Source organism: Pongo abelii, chromosome 21, assembly GCF_028885655.2.
Source record: "Pongo abelii isolate AG06213 chromosome 21, NHGRI_mPonAbe1-v2.0_pri, whole genome shotgun sequence".
Lineage (NCBI taxonomy): Eukaryota > Metazoa > Chordata > Mammalia > Primates > Hominidae > Pongo > Pongo abelii.
The window spans coordinates 32,247,120-32,266,696 of record NC_072006.2 but is presented as its reverse complement, the minus strand read 5'-3'; the positions used below and the strand labels follow the sequence as shown (position 1 = coordinate 32,266,696).

The window sequence follows — 19,577 nt, the reverse complement described above, 5'->3', positions numbered from 1 at the left end:
TCCTACTGGGTACATATACTGACACAGCTGTCAGTATAGGTACCTAGACAAGAAAGAGACTCTACTAAACCTCTACCTATCAGAAAGTCCTGGCCCCAGGCTGCCATTCCTGAGGGCACTTGAGATCTGCTGATCAGGGTCTTCATATCTTGTCAATGCGTTGGCTCTAAGGGGTGTGAAGGAGAGCTGAGAAATCATGCTCCCTCCAGGGCCTATCTCGTAGGGAAGACAAAATCAATGTAGGGAGAACACGTCCCTGCAAGGAGGGGCAAGCCTGACATCCCAACTCCTCAGCTCTGGAGACAGCGCTGTTTGAATATCTGGAGCCCCAGACCAGACACCACTGCTTAGGGAGGGTTCTCTCCCTCAGGCCAGACAAGGGCAAACACTATTCATTGTTATGACTCTGTCCTTGCCAGTAGAACCCGGAGAAAGCAGAGAGCCTACCCCCAAGGAATGAACCATGTTTGTTCCTAGGCAGCCATGACAATCCTCTTTCTCTTTGTAATACTCAATTTCCCATTCTTCCTTGAAGTGGGAGGAGCATGTGACTCAGTTCTGGCCAACAGAACTTAAAGGGAAGGGTCCTTGGAGGGCTCTGGGAAAGCTTTTACTTTCACGATAAAGTAGGGCAGCCTCAATGCCTTCATGGAGCTGTGGCAGCCACTTTGTGGTAAGGAGGGAACAACATGCTAAGGATGGGACAGTGACAGGATGAAAATCTAGGTCCCTGATGATCTAACAACCATGACACCTACCTCCAGATTTCTTGTCAGGTTGGGGAAAAATAAACCACTCTTTGAGGTCCTTTGTGTTACTTACAGCAGAATGCATTCTTGATTGTGTGCTTTGAGTGGATGACAGGGGAACTGTTATAAAGGGAAGCTCTCTGCTGTGCAGCACGCTTGGGTCCCTTTTGCCTTTGGGGCTTCACCATTAATTGCAAACCTGTTCCCAGTCTTCACTTCTGTCCATTCAGCCCACAAACATCTACCAGTTGCTGTAAGGTGGCTTAGGCGACTGCAGGCTGCATCTAGCTGTCCTGCATCACCTGTTTTCTGGCTAGCAGCTTAGTGTCCAGATTCTGAGCTGGAACCAGCTTTTAACCCCTTTGACAACAGTCTGAGCTGAAGAGAAAGCCCACTGGGCATATACATGGCACCATGACTCTTCCCGGGCAATGTGGCAGAACTTGGGCTTTGGGCCAACCTCCTAGCACGGCCCAGTGAGCACCTCCAGTCTCATGCCTCTGGGAAATCTGTTTACTCCAGCTTTGCCCCCATCCCCCACCCGGGCCTCACCTCCCACACCTGCAAAGACACAAGCAGGCCAAAGAATACCACTCAAGAGGCTTTTTCCATTTTATTTCTTTGGGAAAGGAAAACAAAAAGTCTTTCCATCACATATGGTAGAGATATATATTTATATATATTTATATATAATTTATTTTGTGGTTGGACATCCCAAAGCTGAGTCTGTTCATATTTTTTTCTATTTTTTTCTTACTAATGCCTTCTCTTCTCCCTGCCCCGTGGCCTAGGCCTAGGTTCTAGGGCAGGTGCAGTGAGGGGTGAATGGAATGGGCAGTAGTTGCCAGGATGGCCTCCTACCCAGCTCAGAGACCTGGTGAGGACCACCCAGAAGGGCTGTGCAGAGGGTTAGAGGCCACACAGAGGGGCACTCATGTTTTTGTGGGGGATGCACAGCTCATTAAACAGTCACCAGTCATGGGAGGAGGCTGGTCAGGGGCTAGGGGACTTGCTCACAGTAGTTGCCAGCTCTCTCCACCTTGTCCCCCAAAACTCAGTCTTGGGGGTGGGAGGAAGAGAGAGTGAAAAAGAGAGAAATACAAGGGCTGAGGGCCAAGCCTCCTCCAATTTTTATTGCTGGTGAATTAGAAATTTGCTTTTCCCTTTCTGTCTTGGGGAGATGGACTCTGAGAGGGCCCCAAGAGAAGTAGCTGACATTGGCTGACCTAACCCCTCATGCCAGGCCTACCCTGGGCAGAAATGCTGAGCCACCTCAGGGCGCCAGGAACCTCTCAGGTCAGCCTTGTTCTTCAAGGGCAATCACATCCAACTCTCCTCCCACCCCCAAAACAAGGGCCTCCAGCTCAGACTTGGGCCAGTGGAGCTGGGAAGTGGGCAGTGCACCAAAGGTCAAGCGGAATTTTCTACTGGAAGAAAAGGTGAGACTTTGGGGAAGAGGCTGCCTAGGAAGATGATGTGCTGAGCATGAAAGCAGAAAGAGGCTGGGGGAATAGAGTGCGGGAAGACATCGCAGACACTTGTCTGACCTCAGAAACTGGGCGAGGAGTGCCTGAGAGGCAGGTAGCACTTAATAGCTGTGTTAGAGCCGAACAGTGGCCCTGGGTGTGGGGTCAGCCAAGCAGATGGGGCTGTTGCCCTGCGGGATCCTGGCCAGAAGGGTGACGGTAGAGCCGAGAAGCCATCAGGCCACGCTTCCCAAGAACAGGAGGACAGATCTTCCCTGGGTGCTGGACTTCCAGCCCCAGTCCTCCCCTCCCGCAACACACACACAGGGACACACACTCACGACCAGGCCAGGCTCTGAGGCCTGAGCCCAAGAGATCTTGTAGGGGGAGGGGCTGGGCAGGTAGCCCTCTCAACCAAAGGCAGGCCATCTGCTCCCACTTGTCCTGCCAATCTGCCCAGGGAGGGAGAGCACTGTAGGAGGGAGAGAGGTCTGGAGCCCAGGCTCTGTCAGTTTCAGCAAACCCGGTGCAGGCCCCCTCAGACTCCATGGCTTAGGAGGTGAGCACAGAGAGCATCACTAGACACAGGGTGGCCAACAGTAGCAGCCCAGACCCCCAGAAGGACTGGGGCACCTTATGGCACTGCAGGTCTGCTGCCTCCATCTCCAACAAGGGGGTGCCAAGAAAGGGAGCATGACTCCTCCACTCACCCTGCCCTCCTCCTATTCCCTCCTTTTAGGAGGGTACAAGTGGGCTGCCACGGGGGCAGTGCTGGAGCTAGGAGGGCAGGTGGGGAGGGAGGAACCTGGTCACAGCTGCTTAGAGAACCTCTTTGGTCTGGGGATATGGGGTCTATGGGGAAGAGAGATGGAGGGGAGGGGACACTGAGGACTCTGGCCTTTTGACAGGACATGTGTCAAAATGCCGAGTGCCCAGTCGATCAGATTTCTGTGGACTCAATGCGCTCGAGGCGGGAGGGGGTCCAGGCCTTCTTCTCCTCGCCATGCTGGGGAGTGGGCGTGCTTGCACCCCCTGCGGCCCCGCGCTCCCGCAGCCGGCGCTCCAGCTGCTGGTTGCGCTGGTACATCTCCACGTAGCTCAGCTGCAGCTGCTTCTGGTACTCGATCACCTTCTCCTTCTCCTCCAGCCACACGCGGCGCTCCTCGGCGAAGCTGGCACCCTGGCGCTCCCGAGCCCGCCGCTCAGCCGCCAGCTCGGCCTGCAGCCGCCCCACCTCCCGCCGCAGGGCCCGCGTCCCGCTCTCCCCGCCAGCCTCCGCCTCCCCGTCCACGGAAACCAAGGAGGCGGCAGCGGCCACCCCGGCCTGACGGCGCATCTTAGCCTCGTCGCTCTCGCAGGTGGCCAGAGCATCCTGTGGCTCGGCCTGGTCCACGGGGGTCAGCGCCGGCTTGAGGCAGGCGGCAGGCAGCTCGCCTTCGCCCAGCTCCAGGCTGGCCTGCTTGCTGCTGAAGGAGTCCCGCAGGCTAAGCAGCTGCTCCTCCTTCTCCCGCAGCGAGGCCCGGCCCTCCCGCAGCTGCGAGCGCAGTCCCACGATCTCACTCAACTTCTGCGACACATCCGCCTGCGAGTCCTTCAGCTGCTGCTTCAGGAGGGAGATCTCGCCAGCCTTCTGGCACACCTGGGCAGGAACAGGTGAGAAGAGAAGCCGGGTAAAGGCAGAGCTCTGCTCACCCCAACCCAGCTACCAGATCTGGAGCCAGGGGCACCAAGCTTCCCAGGGCTGCAGGCTCAGCCCCTCATCAGCAGCGACGCACCCGATTCCCTGCCTGGACTCAAGATGGACATGTCTCACCCAGGGGATGGCCTCGGGTCCTCACAGACACTCCAATTGATTTTTGTCCCCCCTGCTCCTTTCACCACCACCCCCACCCCGTTATGATAGTGAGGGGCAACTGCTCTGGGGTTTCCCAGAGGGACAGAAGGGAGGCCCAGATCCCCAGCCCGCACCTCCCACTTAGTTTCCTCCATCCGGGGCAGGAAGTCGGCCTGCTCCTTCTGGCAGGCGGCCACCTTGTCCTCCAGCTCTTCCCGCTGCCGCATCAGCCGGGCCGCCTCCTCCTGCAGCTGCTTCTTGTCCTGCTGCAGCCGCAGCACCTGCAGCTGTAGGCCCTGCTGGGCGCGCTGGGCACGTCGGGCCACCTGCTGTAGCTTCCCGCTGCAGCCCTGCCGCAGCTCGGCCAGCTCCCGCTCCCACGCCTTCTGCCGCTCCTCCAGTACCTGGGCTACAGCCGCCTCGCTCTGCTCCAGGCTGCGCCGCAGAGCTGCCACCTCCTGCTCCTTCTCCCATAGCCGCTCCTCCAGCTCCTGGATGAGTGCACTAGGGGAGGGCGGTGAGCAGGCCGCGAAAGACAGGCCTCCACCTCCGCCCTCCCCAGAGCCCAGGTGGCCTGGCCGCCCCATAGATGACGACGATCCACTCTTGCTGGAGGCCCGTCCACTATCAGAGGTCCCCAGGTCCTGGTAACCCGACCCCCCACCGCTGCTGCCACCACTACCACTACCATAGCTGGCAGTGCCAATGCGGTTAATGTGGCTGGTGGAGGCACTGAGGGGTGCCAGGTGCTGGCTGTAGCTGGAGCTGTAGGTGGGCAGGCTTGTGAGGGAGTTCCGGCCTGAGTCTGAGAGGCCACTCCCACTCCCACCCGCTGGAGTCATGGTCCGAGACTTGTCCAGTCCGCCTTTGAGGCCACCAGGGCCCTGCCGTCCCTCAGGAGTCCCATTGGTCTGCGGGGGGCACAAATTCTGCATGGAGTGGAAATTCTTGGGTACGACAGGCTTGAAGGCCGACGGCCGAACTAGTGGTTCTGAGCACTGCAGGAAAGGCAGGAAGGGGCTGGGGGTCAGGATGAGGCCTTGGGCTTGGCCCAGGCTCTTTCCTCTGGCCAAGACTTGTCCAGCCCCACCTCCCACCCCTACTGGATTTTCATCCTGAGGTCCCCCAACTGGGGTTCTACCTCATGGCTCCCCGATGCCAGATCTCTGTCCTTGATCTACCCGCTAGACTTGCCCCCAGGTCCCCAGTCCATGACTCCCCAGCCCAGCCTCCATCCTGCCCCCAAAACCCAACCTCCAAGAAGGCCCACTTTGCCTTCCTCTCTGGGTTGCCTCCCACCCCCAGAAAAAGGCTGTGAGGGTCTCAGGCCCTGCGGACTGACCTGGTCTAGCTTGCCAGAGGTGGCCAGGAGCTTGGGTGGGTGGCTGGGCTCACGATACTGTGGTGGGGCTTTGTCACTGCCACCACTGCTGCTGCTGCCACCGCTGCTGCCAACCACGTTGCCACAGACATCAGTGTGGTCACTGCCCCGCAGCTCGCCATTGAGGTAGAGGGAGTTGGCGAGACCCTTGTCCTCTGAGGGGTAGCGGCCCGGCCTCTCCCTGCTGGCCCCACTGCCACTGCCTCGGGGGCCAGGGAAACTGCCCTGGCTGCCCCCACCCCCTGTGCGGGTACCCACGCTCTTCATGGCAAACTCCTGGGCATGGGCCACCCCACTGCCCACGCTGCCCATGGCCAGGCGGGGGTCCGGGGGTCCAAGCTCGGAGGGCCGTGGGGCAAAGGCCAGGAGAGGATCCCGCCCTGGGTCAGCGCGCACAGGCAGCGTCTCCAGCTTCGCCATGACTAAGCCAGGGGGGCACTGTGGGCACAGGTGGGAAGGCAGAGATAGGTAAGACCCTACTCCTATTCCCACCACCCCAGCACCACTCTGCCCCTCAGTGTCCCCTTCCCTACAGTGGGTACAAAAAGTTCCCAGGCATCCCAGGTGGCTGGGATAAAAGAGAGAACTTGGGAATGGGGGCTGCCTGTTGCCCACCTGATAAAGCCCAACCCCCAGGGCTCCATGCACATAGCCCCCAGCGTTGCTCAGCTCAGCTCAGCTCAGCTCAGCGTTCCATTCCTAAACTTCTGCTTTAGCCCCACCTCTGCCATGAGCTTCCCAGGTTCAGTGACCCTCTCAACTCTTTGCTGCAACCCCAGAATTTTGGGGTTCTTTATCTTGGGTCTGGGACCCTAATATCCCAACCTCATGGGCTGGGGAAATGGGGTTGGAAGGGGAGAGCAGTACCTGAATCCAACAGGGAACCAACCTCAGAAATTAGGGGAGGGAGAGAAATACACCCCTATCCAAAAATTGAGGGTGGGGGTCCTTCCCAGCCCCCTAACCTAAGGTGTTGCAGTCAGGGCAGAAGTGGAAGCTCACTACCAGCGCAGGCTTCTCTCCTTGCCTTTCCAAGGGGTTGAGGGGCCGACGGGTCCTCAAGCCTGGGACCCTCCGAGGCCCGGTCTGCAGGGGCCATGTGCCTCACTCTCGCAGTCGGGGCTCGGCCCGAACCAGCTGCGCGACTTTGGAGGGGCCGACTGAGCCATCCCGGACTGCAGTTTTCTCCTCTGCGAAATGGGAGGAATGAAGGACCTACCTTGCAGGGCTGCCGCGTGCCAGGCGCCCCGAGGCGGCGAGCGCCTGAGGAAACGGGGGTCTTGGGGAGGGTGGGTAGGCGACGCACATCTGGGTCGCGGGTGGGCGCCGCCAAGGGCACACCCTGTCCCTCGCGGATGGACAGGGGCCGCGGCTGCAGTAGGTGGCAGGCCTGCCCTCCCCAAGGTCTTCCCAGCTCGGCCGCACCGGGGCCCTGGGAAGACAGGGCCCCATTCCCGGGATCAGTCCTCCGCAGAGGTCCCAGGGCTGGCTGAGGCTGGGGCAGGGGACGCAGTGGCGCCAGCTGCTGGCGCTGACGGAGCCTCCCTCAGGGCCTGCGTTTCCCACAGGTGGGGGGGGGAGGGGAGGGGCCGCGCACCCTTCAGCGGCCCCCAAGGATCCTGAGCCTGCCGAACCCCGCAAAGAATTCACTGCCACCAGGAAGACTTCCTGGATTACTACCCTCTCCCGCTCCCTGTGGACCTTGACCCTGCTCAGCTTACCGTGAAGCCCTCTGAGCCCTTCTGTGGGTGCGCGTCCCCCTCCCCCAAGGCCGGCCCACAAGCGCAGGGGGAGCCTGGCCTCGGGTTACCTGTGCTCAGGGAGGCCGTGCTTCCTCGTTCCTTTGTCTCAAGTTGGCACCTGGGAACACCTGCCCCAGAGATCTGCATAATGCAGCCGGGCAGGAGCACCAGGCAGTGTCTGCCTCGGGTCAGACCCTCAAATAAGTGTGTGGGAAATGGGAGAGGACGCCCTTCAGGCCTTTTCCCACTACACCCTGCATAAACCAGGCAGGGAGCCCTCCTTCCCTATCAAGTTAAGGGGCCCACGTGGCACCCTATGGCCCCACAGACCATTTTCTACCCAGATGCCCAGTTCTAATGCTGAGTGCCTGGCCCAGACCAAGGGAACCTGACAAAACTGTTGTCCTTCGGGAGTCTTCTGGCCCCCACACCAGGAATGAGAGCTCTAGGTTGTTGGAAAGTTCACTACCAAGCCTGTCCACTGTCTTTGTAGAATTCCATTCTCAGCATCTGTCCCCACAGGTGTGGAGAAGAGCACTTCGCCACCCTCCTCCCTTGGACCCGTCTGTCCCCATAAGCAAGGGCCAGGACTAGGATGAGGACAGAGAGCCACGTAGGGCACAAATGAAGGGCGCAAACAGCAAGTACACAGCCCTGAGGGTGACAGCCTCCTTCCCTTTGTGCCTTGGGTCCCTCTCTGGCCTCACCCTAGTCCCTGCTCTGCCTCTACTCCCCAGCATACTCCAGCCCCCTATGCCTCAGCCCCGCAACCCCCTCCTACCTTAAGCATGGCCCCTTCCTTTGCCATCTCTGGGTGCAATGTGGGGAGCAGCTGGGGACTGGGAGGATGAAGCCTGAAAGGCCTGAGGCTTGGAATGAGTAGGAAGGCCTGGGCAGGGTTTGGGAAGGAACTGGCAAAATTTCATACAGATCAGGTCAGGCGGTGGGGACAAGGGATAACTCTGGACTGGGCACCAGGGTGGGTGCAACACTGTTAACATGATAGGGGGAGACTGCTTGGGGAAAATAGTTGCTTTGGGAAACACCAGAGGAAGATACCTCTCAAGCACTAAATGGAGGCCAAGCAAGGTGGCTCATGCCTGTAATCCCAGCACTTTGGGAGGCCAAGGTGGGCAGATTACTTGAGGCCAAGAGTTCAAGACCATCCTGGCCAACTTGGTGGAACCCCATCTCTACTAAAAATAGAAAAATTAGCTGGGTGTGGTATGCATTCCTGTAATCCCAGCTACTTGGGAGGCTGAGGCACGAGAACCCCTTGAACCCGGGAGGCAGAGGTTGCAGTGAGCTGTGATTGCACCACTGCACTCCAGCCTGGGTGACAGAGCGAGACTCCTTCTTAAAAAAAAAAAAAAAAAAAAGCACTAGATGGAGAGAGATTGAGATCATCAGTTTTCAAGGGTGCTGGGGGTGGGGGCCAGCACTGAGCCAGGGAGCAAAGCCCCAGAAGTCTGGAAGGCACTCTGGGAGCAGGAAGAAGGCCAGGAGAAGGTGGGCCCTGAAGGCCATGATTGGGGGGATTCAAGAATGTGGGGACAGTTTCCAGTGTTAAAAATAACAGGGCCAGGTAACATTGGGGTTGGAGAGTGTGCTGCCGATTTAGGAGCTGGTCTCGAGACATCACCAATGTCTATGTCGGAATGGTTTCAGAAAAGTGGTACAAGTGCCAGATGCGGTGGCTCACACCTGTAATGCCAGCACTTTGGGAGGCCAAGGCAGGCAAATCACTTGAGGTCAGGAGTTCGAGACCAGCCTGGCCAACGTGGTGAAACCCCATCTCTACTAAAAATACAAAAAATTAGCTGGGCGTGGTGGTGCACGCCTGTAATCCCACTACTCAGGAGGCTGAGGTGGGAGAATCACTGGAACCCGGGAGGCAGAAGTTGCAGTGAGCCGAGATCATGCCACTGCACTCCAGCCTGGAAGACAGAGAGAGACTATGTCAAAAAAAAAAAAACAAAACAAAACCGGCCGGTGCACTGGCTTACGCTTGTAATCCTAGCACTTAGGGAGGTCCAAGACGGGTGGATCCCCTAAGGTCAGGAGTTCGAGACCAGCCTGACCAACAGGGCGAAACCCTGTCTTTACTAAAAATACAAAAAAATTAGCTGGGTGTGGTGGTGCATGCCTGTAATCCCAGCTACTCAGGAGGCTGAGGCGGGAGAATGGCTTGAACACAGGAGGTAGAGGTTGCAGTGAGCCAAGATCGCACCACTGCACTCCAGCATGGGTGACAGAGAAAGACTCCTTCTCAAACAAACAAACAAAACAGAACAAAAAATGCAGTACAAAACAAAGGCAGTCCACGAGGTTAGAGGAGTGCAGAGAAAGACATGGCAGAGTTCCTGCTAAAAGAGAAGACAGTCATTTAAGGAGGTTTGAGATTCAAGGGCTTTTTTAATTTTAAAATTAACCATGGTAGAAACCTGGGTGTTAATATGCTGAGGGAAGGTGCCAATAGTGAGATGAAAGATCTAGGCAAGGGGATAGCAAGGTGACTGCACCAGATACCTGGATCTGGGCAGGAATAAACCTCAACAGTGATCATGTTGACCTTGAGTGACAGGGTATAATGTTTGGGAAGGTGCTTTGTAAACTATAAGGGGCAATACAAACATGTAGTACACCTTCTCTGAGATCCGGGAAAGGACAACCTGAGCATAGGTTGGGGCTGGTCATAGGCCACTCTGCCCTACTGTTTCTCTAGAGTGTGTGTAGTCCCCAGCAAGTCTCATATGCCTCGAGTCATGGATGGAAACAAGGTCCCAGGACCATTGTCCTGAGCCTCCTTTCTCCGTGCTCTACCTGGGGAATGCTTGACTATCAACCCACAGAAGCTCTCTCTGGAGCCTCACTCCCTAAAGAGCTTCTTGTCGTAATTGTAACCTGTCATGGTTAACCCCTTGCAAGCATGCCCTGCCCCTTGTCTCTCCCAAGCTTTGGCTGCTGCAGCTTCTTTCCACAAAATCCCAGCAGATAGCCGGGCATGGTGGTGCGCGTCTGTAATCCCAGCTACTCCGGAGGCTGAGGCACGAGAATTGCTTGAACCCAGGAGGTGGAGGTTGCAGTGATATTGTGCCACTGCACTCCAGCAGCCTGGGCAACAGAGTGAGACTCCCCCTCAAAAAAAAAAAAAAAAAAAAAATCCCAGCAGGACAAAGAAGGGGATGTTCCCTGATAAGCAGGAACTGAACTGAGAGGAAAGGTCAAGGTCCTGAACTGGTCCAGGTAACTGAGCATGGTCTGCAAAGGCAGCCTCCTGGCATCAGTGCACCACCCTGGGATGACAGCCTGTTGCCTGACTGCCTCGATCTCTGTCACCTCAGCCCTCAGTGCCTGGGGCATTATACACAGTTTTAGCATCATGAGGGGGCCAAACAGACTCTACCTGATAGTTACACCTACAGGTACCTCCAACCCACCCCTCAACCTGTGTCTCTCCCAAAGCTAGAAACACTTGGGGTCTCAGAGGCCCCAACCCCAGCCCATTCTATCTCCTAAAAATCTCTAGCCAGCCCCTCCATCCAGCACCCCTGCTGGGGGCTCCTCACTGGACTTTCTTCTCCTGCACTCCCTCTCCCAGGCAGCTGCCAGGGGACTCCTTCTAAAGGGCAAAGCTGATCTTGCCCCTGCTCTGTCCAAATCCTTCCATGAGCAAGACCAAGTGCAGTAGACAGAGTTCTGGCAGCATCAGCTCCAAGTGTAAATCCCAGCTCGACGGATTAGGGGTGCAACCTCATGCAGGTTATTTCACCTCGGGTTCTCACACCTACCTTGCAGGCATTTTAAGAAGTAAATGTATTATGGGTGAAACGCCTGGTATTCCTCTTGGTCCCCAGAACCAGAGCAGAGCTTGCAGCAGGGTCTCCAAGGACTCTCCTGATGCCCCTCCTCTATGTCCCCTGACCTGAGCCCCTCTCTACTTCACACACAAGCTCTTGCCAGCTCTCTGTGCCCATCCTACATGCTTCTAGACCAGTCCAAAGGCTGGCCTCAGGACAGCATCCCTGATCTCCACCCCCAGAGGGGGCGTCTTGGAGCACTTGGCTCAGGACACCCCCCGGAGATTTCACTCTGAGGCCTCCCCAGGGCTAGCCTGTAGGTTTCCCAGGGGCACAGAGGGCAGAGTCCTAGGGGTCTCTGGGCCCTGCACCAAGGAAATGCAGGGTAAATGCCTGTGGGAATGCTAGTTATGGGCAATGCAAAGAGGCAGTGAATCCGGGCAGGGAGAGCAGGAGGGGTTTCCAGGAAGCAGGACTGAGGGAGGAAAGGGATCTGGGGGCACTGCAGGGCTTTTGGGGTGCAGAGATATCCAGAACTTCTTGGTTGGGATGAGTGAGGGGAGATCAGTCTTCCCTCGGTGGCCTAAGCACTGGCGGCGGAATGGGCCCATCACCTAGCTACTGGCTCTGATGAAGCCGGTGTTTCAGGACTGAGGGGGCCGAGAGCGCCCCCTCCAACCCGAGCACACACACGCGCGCACACACGAGCTCCTGCTGGGGGTGGGGGGGGTCGCCATTCACCAGCAGCCCACGGCCCGCAGAGCCAACTGATAGAGACCCCAGCCACAGGCCACAGGACCTCGGAGTCCCTGCGATGGGGGAAACCCCGCCCGCACCTCCCCAGGCTCCCCACCAACGCGTGTGGCCCCGGGGGGCGGGGCGCAGAGGGAAGAGGTGACATAATCCGAGCCGCACCCCCTCTGGCCGCCACCTCCCCCCAGACCGGGCGAAGCATCCATGACATCATCCGCCTCTTCTCCGCTCCCCTCCCCCTTGGGACCCTAGCAGCGGGACGCGCCCCCTACCCAGTCCGGGTCGTCTGACATGCCGCGCAGTGCAGCAGGCAGGGCGGCAGGTCGGAACCAGGAGGGATGCCACGATGGGCCTGCCTCACTTACTCGCTGCCTCAGGGTCCGGCGCGGGGTCTCCAACACGGGCGCCACCGGCCCGGCTTGCTGGCGCAGCCCGAAGCACGCCCGGCGGGGCGCGCGGCGCGGGCCCGGCTCCGCTCCGCGCCCCTCCTGCTCCCCGCCCGAGCCCCGCCCACCAGCGGCTGCGGCAAACACGAGCCCGCCCTCCGGCCACGCCCCCCAGGGCAGCCAATGCCCGGGCTGGGGCGGGGTGAGGCGCCTTAACCCCTTAGTCGCTGCGCCCCGCCCGCGCGTGGGACCCCTCCTCCTCACCCTCTCTAGGGCGCAGCAAGTCCGCCACGAACCCCTCGGCTCATCGCTCGTTACCCCCCAGGCCCTTGGGCTTGGGCTCAGGCCCAGTCGTTCCTCTGCAACAAATCCAATGGAACCGCGCCCTCCCTGAATCCCACGTCTAGGAAGAGGAGGAGGAGCCCCTCTTGTTTGGGGGAAGGGGCTCCCGACTCGGAGCCCCGAGCCCCATTCCTCTCCCGCGCCAGCTCTTCGGGACGCGGCCTCCCAGCGGACTCCCTGAGACCTTGCAAGTCCGCTAGGGGGGGTCGGGACGAGCCGTAGCGGGTGGATCCACCCGGCCGAGCAACGACCCGCCTGGGCGCGAAGACCACGGGCTGTCGTGCGGGAGGCGTCGAGGGGCAGTAAACTCCGTTCGTGACCAAACGGAGACGATTTGAAACTTGCTGCTCACACTGGATCACCGTCTGTCTGGAAGGTGCGACGGGGAAAAAATACACATTACACTCCAGCAGGATTGAACGCTTTCACCCTGTGCCCCGCGCCTGGCGTAACGCGTGGCCCCAGACCACACGCTGTAACCCGGGGTGAAAGGGAGTGAGGTGGGACTTCGTACCGGACTCAGAGCGCCGGCCTCGCCCGCGCGGGCAGCGTTCACTGTGGGGAGTGCTCACTCAGCCTAGGGCGGCCCGGGAGGACTGCCGGGAGGAGGGGGTCGGCCTTGAATTGAGGCCTCAGCCTTGAATAGGGTGGGGAGGCAAGCCTAGCCGAGAGTTTAGCACTAGCAAAAGCCTGGAGGCACCAGGGTCTGCCCTAAGAACTGCAGCGCCTCTACTCTGGCTGGGATTTAACGCATTACGTCTCTGCTGTTTATAGGTGTTGTGTTTGGTCTTATGACTTCGTATTCTATAGTTTATATTTATTCCTGTTTTCTGAATTTTCCCACATTTGCTTTTATCTTCTATCGTGATTTTCAAGGCAGAAAGTATTTTTAATTCTTCTCGCGGCTGCCTTTAAATTTATCAAATGAAAATAGTTTACATTTCACAAATTAGTAAAGTCAGTGACAAATAATTCGTTTTTATATTCCCCTTTATGTTATGAGAAATTTAGTGTGCTTTTCTGCCTCCTACCTGCCGCCCTTACTACTTATATTTGTCCACTTAATCAGGACGACAGACCTAACTTTTGTTTACACTTTTATTTTAAGCCACAACATTCTTTTTCAATCCTTGTTTTTGGCTTTTGCCAACTCTGTTTAATTGGTTTCAATGTCACTGCCGGTTTTTTGTGCTCTAATTTTTCTATTCCTCATTTGGACCCATCTCTCACATGACCGGTGATTTCAGGGAGGACTCTGGAATGTTGTATTTCCTAAGCCTTTGCCTTAGGTGAGAATGCCTTTATAATGATTTCCTGTTTATAGGATTCTTGAGTCTCAAGCTTTCCCCCTCAAAACTCTTGTCTTTATTTCATTGTCTTCTGGCACTGAAAATGCAAAGCTGGGTTTGTCTGTTTAAGGTCAGCAGTTTGCTTGGTGCTTGCAAGGGTTTTTCTTTACCCTCAGAAGTCAAACATTTTGCCAGTATAAATCAATATGGGCCTTATCTATTAATTTTCCAGAAACAAAAGAGGTCTTCTTTGTAGCTTAGAAAAGTTTTCTTCCTGTCCATTCTGTGAAAAGATTTGGGTTTTTTTCTTTCCTCTCCTCTAAAATTATCACATTGGATCACCAATGTCAAATAAATCTGTTTGTTTTCTCTGCACCCTGGGAGACTATATCAAGTTTTTCTTCACCATTACGGATTTAATTTTCTTCAGAGCCAAGAGTACTGTTTATTTTCTCCAATAAGACATTTGATTCTGCTTGTTTTATTTTTCTTTCAGCCAATTTCCATTCCACCTCTGTCTTGATCTCAACTTAATCTCTCTTTATAGTCTCCATTCCTATTTCATAATGTGGTTTTGCATCTTTAAAAGAACACCAGGAAAATAAGAGAATACTATCTATATCTGACTCTGGTCCAATGCATATGAAAACTTTTTTTTTTTTTTGAGACAGAGTCTCACTTAAAATTTACACAAACTCTAGCATAGTGTGTAACTGTTGAATGAATAACTAATGCAATCCCCTTCCTTTCTTTCAGAGCAACTATGAACTAGACTTTTTTTTTTTTTTTTTCTGAAATGGAGTCTCCCTCTGGAATGCAATGGCGCAATCTCAGCCCACTGCAACGTTCGCCTCCTGGGTTCAAGCAATTCTCCTGCCTCAGCCTCCTGAGTAGTTGGGATTACAGGCATGTGCCACCACCACGCCGGGCTAATTTTTGTATTTTTAGTAGAGACGGGGTTTCACTATGTTGGTCAGGCTGGTCTCGAACTCCTGACCTTGAGATCCGCCTGCCTCGGCCTCCCAAAGTGCTGAGATTAGACTATTTGTATCTAGGTTCATCAGTTGAGTGAACCAATCAATACTTTTTTTTGTTTTGTTTTGTTGTTGCTTAAGATGATTTGTCACTTGCTGATTAATGATCACACAAGTTTTTTTTTTTTTTTTTTTGAGATAGTCTTGCTCTGTCACCCAGGCTGGAGTGCAGTGGCATGATCTTGGCTCCCTGCAACCTCCGCCTCCCGGGTTTAAGTGCTTCTTGTGCCTCAGTCTCAGTAGCTGGGATTACAGGCGTGCACCACTACACCCAGCTAATTTTTTGTATTTTTAGTAGAGACAGGGTTTCACCATGTTGGCCAGGCTGGTCTCGAATTCCTGGCCTCAAGTGATCCACCCTCCTCCACCTTCCAAAGTGCTGGGATTACAGGCCTGAGCCACCGTGCCCGGCCCTGAAAACCTTGATAAAGGGGATCATTTTCTGGGAAATAAAATTACAAGGATAACAAAGATGTTAAAAACATCATCCAAGAAATATGTCCAAAAAAGGTTCTGGTGGCTGGCATGGTTGCTCACGCCTATAATCTCAACACTTTAGGAGGCCGAGGCAGGAGCATGGCTTGAGCCCAGGAGTTCAAGACCAGCCTGGACAACATAGGGAGACCCTGTCTCTACAAAAAAATTTAAAAATTGGGCTGGGCACAGTGGCTTACACCTGTAATCCCAGCACTTTGGGAGGCCAAGGCGGGTGGATCACCTGAAGTCAGGAGTTTGAGACCAGCCTGGCCAACATTAGTGAAACCCCATCTTTACCAAAAAATACAAAAATTAGCCAGTTGTGGTGGTGAATGCCTGTAGTCCCAGCTACTCGGGAAGCTGAGGCGAGAGAATCGCTTGAACCCAGGAGATGGAAGTTGCAGTGAGCTGAGATCGCGCTGTTGCACTCCAGCCTGGGCGACAGACTGAGACCCTGTCTCAAAAAAAAAAATATATTAAAAAATTAGCTAGGCACAGTGGTGCACACCTGTGGTCTCAGCTACTCAGGAGGCTGAGGTTGGATGATGGCTTGGGCCTGGGAGGTTCAGGCTGCAAGTGGGCCGTGATCGTGCTACTGCACTCTAGTCTGGGCAGCAGAGCAAGATCTTGTCTCAAAAATAAATAAATGAAATTTTAAAAAGGCTCTGGCCTCAGATAGTTTAATGGAAGAAACCTCTCAAACTCACTGAATAGATAATTTTCACCCTACTAATCTGTATCAGAACCCAGAAAAGATAGAATGCTGTGTATTTCATTTTATGAAGCCACAATTCCCCTTATACCAATTCCTAATAATAGCACAGGAAGAAAGGAAAACTGAAAACTATACTCATCAGTTCATCAGTTCCAAGGGTGGAAAATCCTACATACAATTCAAGAAAATAAAACTGTAGATTATTCTATATGAAATTAATAAGCCATGAGTTTGTCAAATGAGAAAAAAAAACAATTATCATAATAGATGCCAAAAAAATCAGTCAAAAATGAATACCCAAAAAGAACCCTCCTAATTAACCAGGAACAGTTGAAATTAAGAATTATGTATTACTGGCCAGGCACGGTGGCTCACACCTTAATCCCAGCACTTTGGGAGGCTGAGGTGGGCAGATCACCTGAAGTCAGGAGTTTGAGACCAGCCTGGCCAATATGGTGAAGCCTCGTCTCTACTAAAAATACAAAAATTAGCTGGGTGGGGTGGCAAGTGCCTGTAATCCCAGCAACTCAGGAGGCTGAAGCGGGAGGATCATCTGAACTCGGGAGGTCGTGACTGCAGTGAACAGTCATCATGCCACTGCACGCTGCAGCCTGGGTTACAGAGTGAGTTGCCATCTCAAAAAAAAAAAAAAAAAAAAAAAAAGCTATGTGAGTTCCTGTTTCCCTACAGCCTCACCAGCGTGGGATATCATTAGTCTTTTAAATGTTTGTTTTAATCACGTCCTCTTTGCCCCATAGCTGAGGGAGGGGTTCCCACTCTCATGCGATGGCAGTGGCCAAACACAACACCTGACACTGGACAGGTGAGATTTACCGCAGTTTATTAGTTACAACATACTCAATGAGAAAGGACACCACAAGCCATGTGGGGCCACACAGGGGGTGCACTCAGGAGTGGAGTGAACAACGAGGGGTTGTGGAGGGCAGGCTTTGCAGTGATAAGAGAGTGAGGTGCTCCCTGGTTCCTGCATGGGAGGTAACTGGCTTGTTTGAATAACTCTACAGGCTGGCAGGGAACTGAAGCCTACTACTAAGAGATAAGCAGGAACTGCTCCTGGTTCATTTGATGAAAGGATTGGCTAGGGGACCTTACCCACAGAATACAGCAAGAGGGCAGCTTACAGCTAGACCATTTGAGGCCCTCTTGATTTTACCGGAAGTCAAGTCAATAATTCTTTTTATTTTTAAAATTTTTATTTATTTATTTATTTATTTTTGAGACGGAGTCTCACTCTTCTTGCCCAGGCTGGAGTGCAGTGGCGCGATCTTGTCTCACTACAACCTCTGCCTCCCCAGTTCAAGCAATTCTACTGCCTCAGCCTCCCGAGTAGCTGGGACTACAGGCATTTACTAGCATGTCCAGCTAATTTTTGTATTTTTTGTAGAGACAAGCTTTTGCCATATTTTCCAGGCTGGTCTCAAACTCCTGAGCTCAAGCAATCCACCCGAGAGCTCAGCACTCCCAAAGTGCTGAGATTACAGGTGTGAGCCACTGCACCTAGCCTCACATAGCACTTTAAGGGTATAAATTGGTACAACCTTTTGGGAGGACAATTTGGTAGTATATAAAAATGTGAAATGTGTATATCCTTGGACCCAGCAATCTCATTTCTTGGGAAGAGATACCATCACAAATAATATGACGTATGTCTGAAGACAGTCACTAATGTACTGATTGTAAAAGTAAAAAAAAAAAAAACCTCCTAAATACATCAATCTATTAATAGAAGATTGATTAAATGAATTACAAGGCATCCAATGCAATGTAACAATAGACAGCTATTAATATTTAAAAGAAGGACATGAATGCCTATGTGTTCACACAGAAAGATGACTACAGTAAGTGAAAAAAGCTGTGGCATATCATATGTATACCTATCAACCTATTGTACTCTAATTTTTCTATTATTATTTTTTATTTATTGAGCAGCCCCCAAAGCAGAGAGTCCCTCTACTCTTTTTTTTTTTTTTTTTGAGATGGAGTCTTACTCTGTCACCGAGACTGGAATGCAGTGGCATGATCTTGGCTCACGGCAACCTCCGCCTCCCGGGTTCAAGCGATTTTCCTGCCTCAACTTCCCGAGTAGCTGGGATTATAGGTGCCTGCTACCATGCCCAGCTAATTTTTATTAGAAATTTTTAGTAGAAACGGGGTTTCACCATGTTGGCCAGGAGAGTCTTGAACTCCTGACCTCAGGTGATCTGCCCGCCTTGGCCTCCCAAAGTGCTGGGACTAAAGGTGTGAGCCACCATGCCCAGCCCCTCTATTCTTTTTCAAAGAATATATATGTACGTGCATAGAAAATTCAGGAAAGATACATACAAGATTAAACATGGGCTACCTTGAGATGGTGGGATCATAGGTCATATGGCAGAAGAAAGGAGTCTAGGCACTAATGTAATTTTTGCACTTTGCACAATCAGCTCACTGCAGTCTCGAATTCCTAGACTCAAGTGATCCTCCTGCCTGCCTCAGTCTCCTGAGGAGGCAGGACTACAGGCATGCCCAGCTTCCTTTTAAAAATTTTTTTGTAGAGAAGGGGTCTTGCTAAGTTGCCCAGGCTGGTCATGAATTCCTGACCTCAAGCAATCCTCCTGCCTCTGCCTCCCAAAGTGCTGAGATAACAGATGTGAGCCACCACAGCTGGGCAGATATTTAATATCTTAATACTTTGCTATTTCTACATTTTCAGAGCTTACCTGTTTATTCTTCCAAATAAACTTATTTTCCTTTTTGACTGTCTTTAAAAATATATTTAAAATATAAATTTAAAAAATCATATCTCTTAATACTCTAGAGTAAGCAGAATAATACCCCCCACCCAAAATGTCCAAATCCTAATTCCCAGAACCTGTGAATATGTTGTTACATGGCCAAGCGAAATTAAGGTTGTAGACAGAGTTAAGGTTTTGATCAGCGGACCTTAAAATAGGAAGATTAGCCTGGATTATCCAGGTAGGTCCAGTGTCATCACAAGCGTTCTTAAAAGTGAAAGAGGATGGCAGAAAGAGTGAGATGGAGATGTAACTAGGAAAGAATGATCAGAGAGATGCAACATAACTGGCTTTGCAGATGGAAGAAGGGGGCCATGAGCCAAGAAATGTGGGTGGCCTCTAGCTGGAAAAGAACCTTCAGAAAGGGAACACAGTCCTTCCTTGATTTTAGCACAGAAGACCCACATTGGACTTCTATGCTACAGAAGCATAAGATAATAAGTTTGTGTAGTTTTTTGCCACTAAGTTTCGGTCATTTGTTACAGCAGCACTAGAAAATGAATACAAATACATAATAAACACAACATTCCTTAGTTGAATGATGAATGAAATCACAAAAACCCTAGGTCTACAGATAAATAGGTAAAAGAAATATATCACTTAGGGCCGGGTACGGTGGCTCACGCCTATAATCCCAGCACTTTGGGAGGCCGAGGCAGGTGGATCACCTGAAGTCAGAAGTTCAAGACCAGGCTGGCCAACATGGCAAAACCCCGTCTCTACTAAAAATACAAAAATTATCCAGGCGTGGTGGCACGTGCCTGTAATCCCAGCTACTTGGGAGGCTGAGGCAGGAGAACCACTTGAACCCAGG

The 19,577-nt window shown here is 53.2% G+C and overlaps 1 protein-coding gene across 8 annotated transcripts; it reads right to left on the bottom strand.

Moving 5' to 3' along the window:
* Window positions 1-1,328: 1,328 nt before the first annotated feature.
* On the bottom strand, window positions 1,329-12,232 carry LZTS3 (leucine zipper tumor suppressor family member 3). Of its 8 annotated transcripts, none has more exons than XM_024238757.3 (5): window positions 12,091-12,230; window positions 6,458-6,620; window positions 5,392-5,868; window positions 4,247-5,047; window positions 1,329-3,854 (listed from the first exon to the last, which is right to left on the bottom strand). In XM_024238757.3, exons 2-5 carry the CDS (start codon window positions 6,527-6,529, stop codon window positions 3,156-3,158), a joined length of 2,049 nt encoding a protein of 682 aa, XP_024094525.1. In that variant the 5' UTR covers window positions 6,530-6,620; window positions 12,091-12,230; the 3' UTR covers window positions 1,329-3,155. The 8 variants fall into 8 exon arrangements, with proteins under 8 accessions (XP_024094525.1, XP_054398061.1, XP_024094524.1 ...); XM_024238756.3 differs by having other exon boundaries at window positions 1,330-3,854; window positions 4,184-5,047; XM_054542084.2 differs by lacking the exon at window positions 12,091-12,230 and adding an exon at window positions 11,998-12,076 and having other exon boundaries at window positions 1,330-3,854; window positions 4,184-5,047.
* Between the last annotated feature and the right edge of the window lie 7,345 nt (window positions 12,233-19,577).

Coding starts and splice junctions, on each gene's coding strand:
- LZTS3 (XM_024238756.3), bottom strand. CDS start 6,529: ATGGCCCCTGCAGACCGGGCCTCGGAGGGTCCCAGGCTTGAGGACCCG. Junction 5,869..6,457: donor CCCCTCAACCCCTTGGAAAG/GCAAGGAGAGAA, acceptor CTGTGCCCACAG/TGCCCCCCTGGCTTAGTCAT. Junction 3,855..4,183: donor TGGAGGAAACTAAGTGGGAG/GTGCGGGCTGGG, acceptor GTTCCTGCCCAG/GTGTGCCAGAAGGCTGGCGA.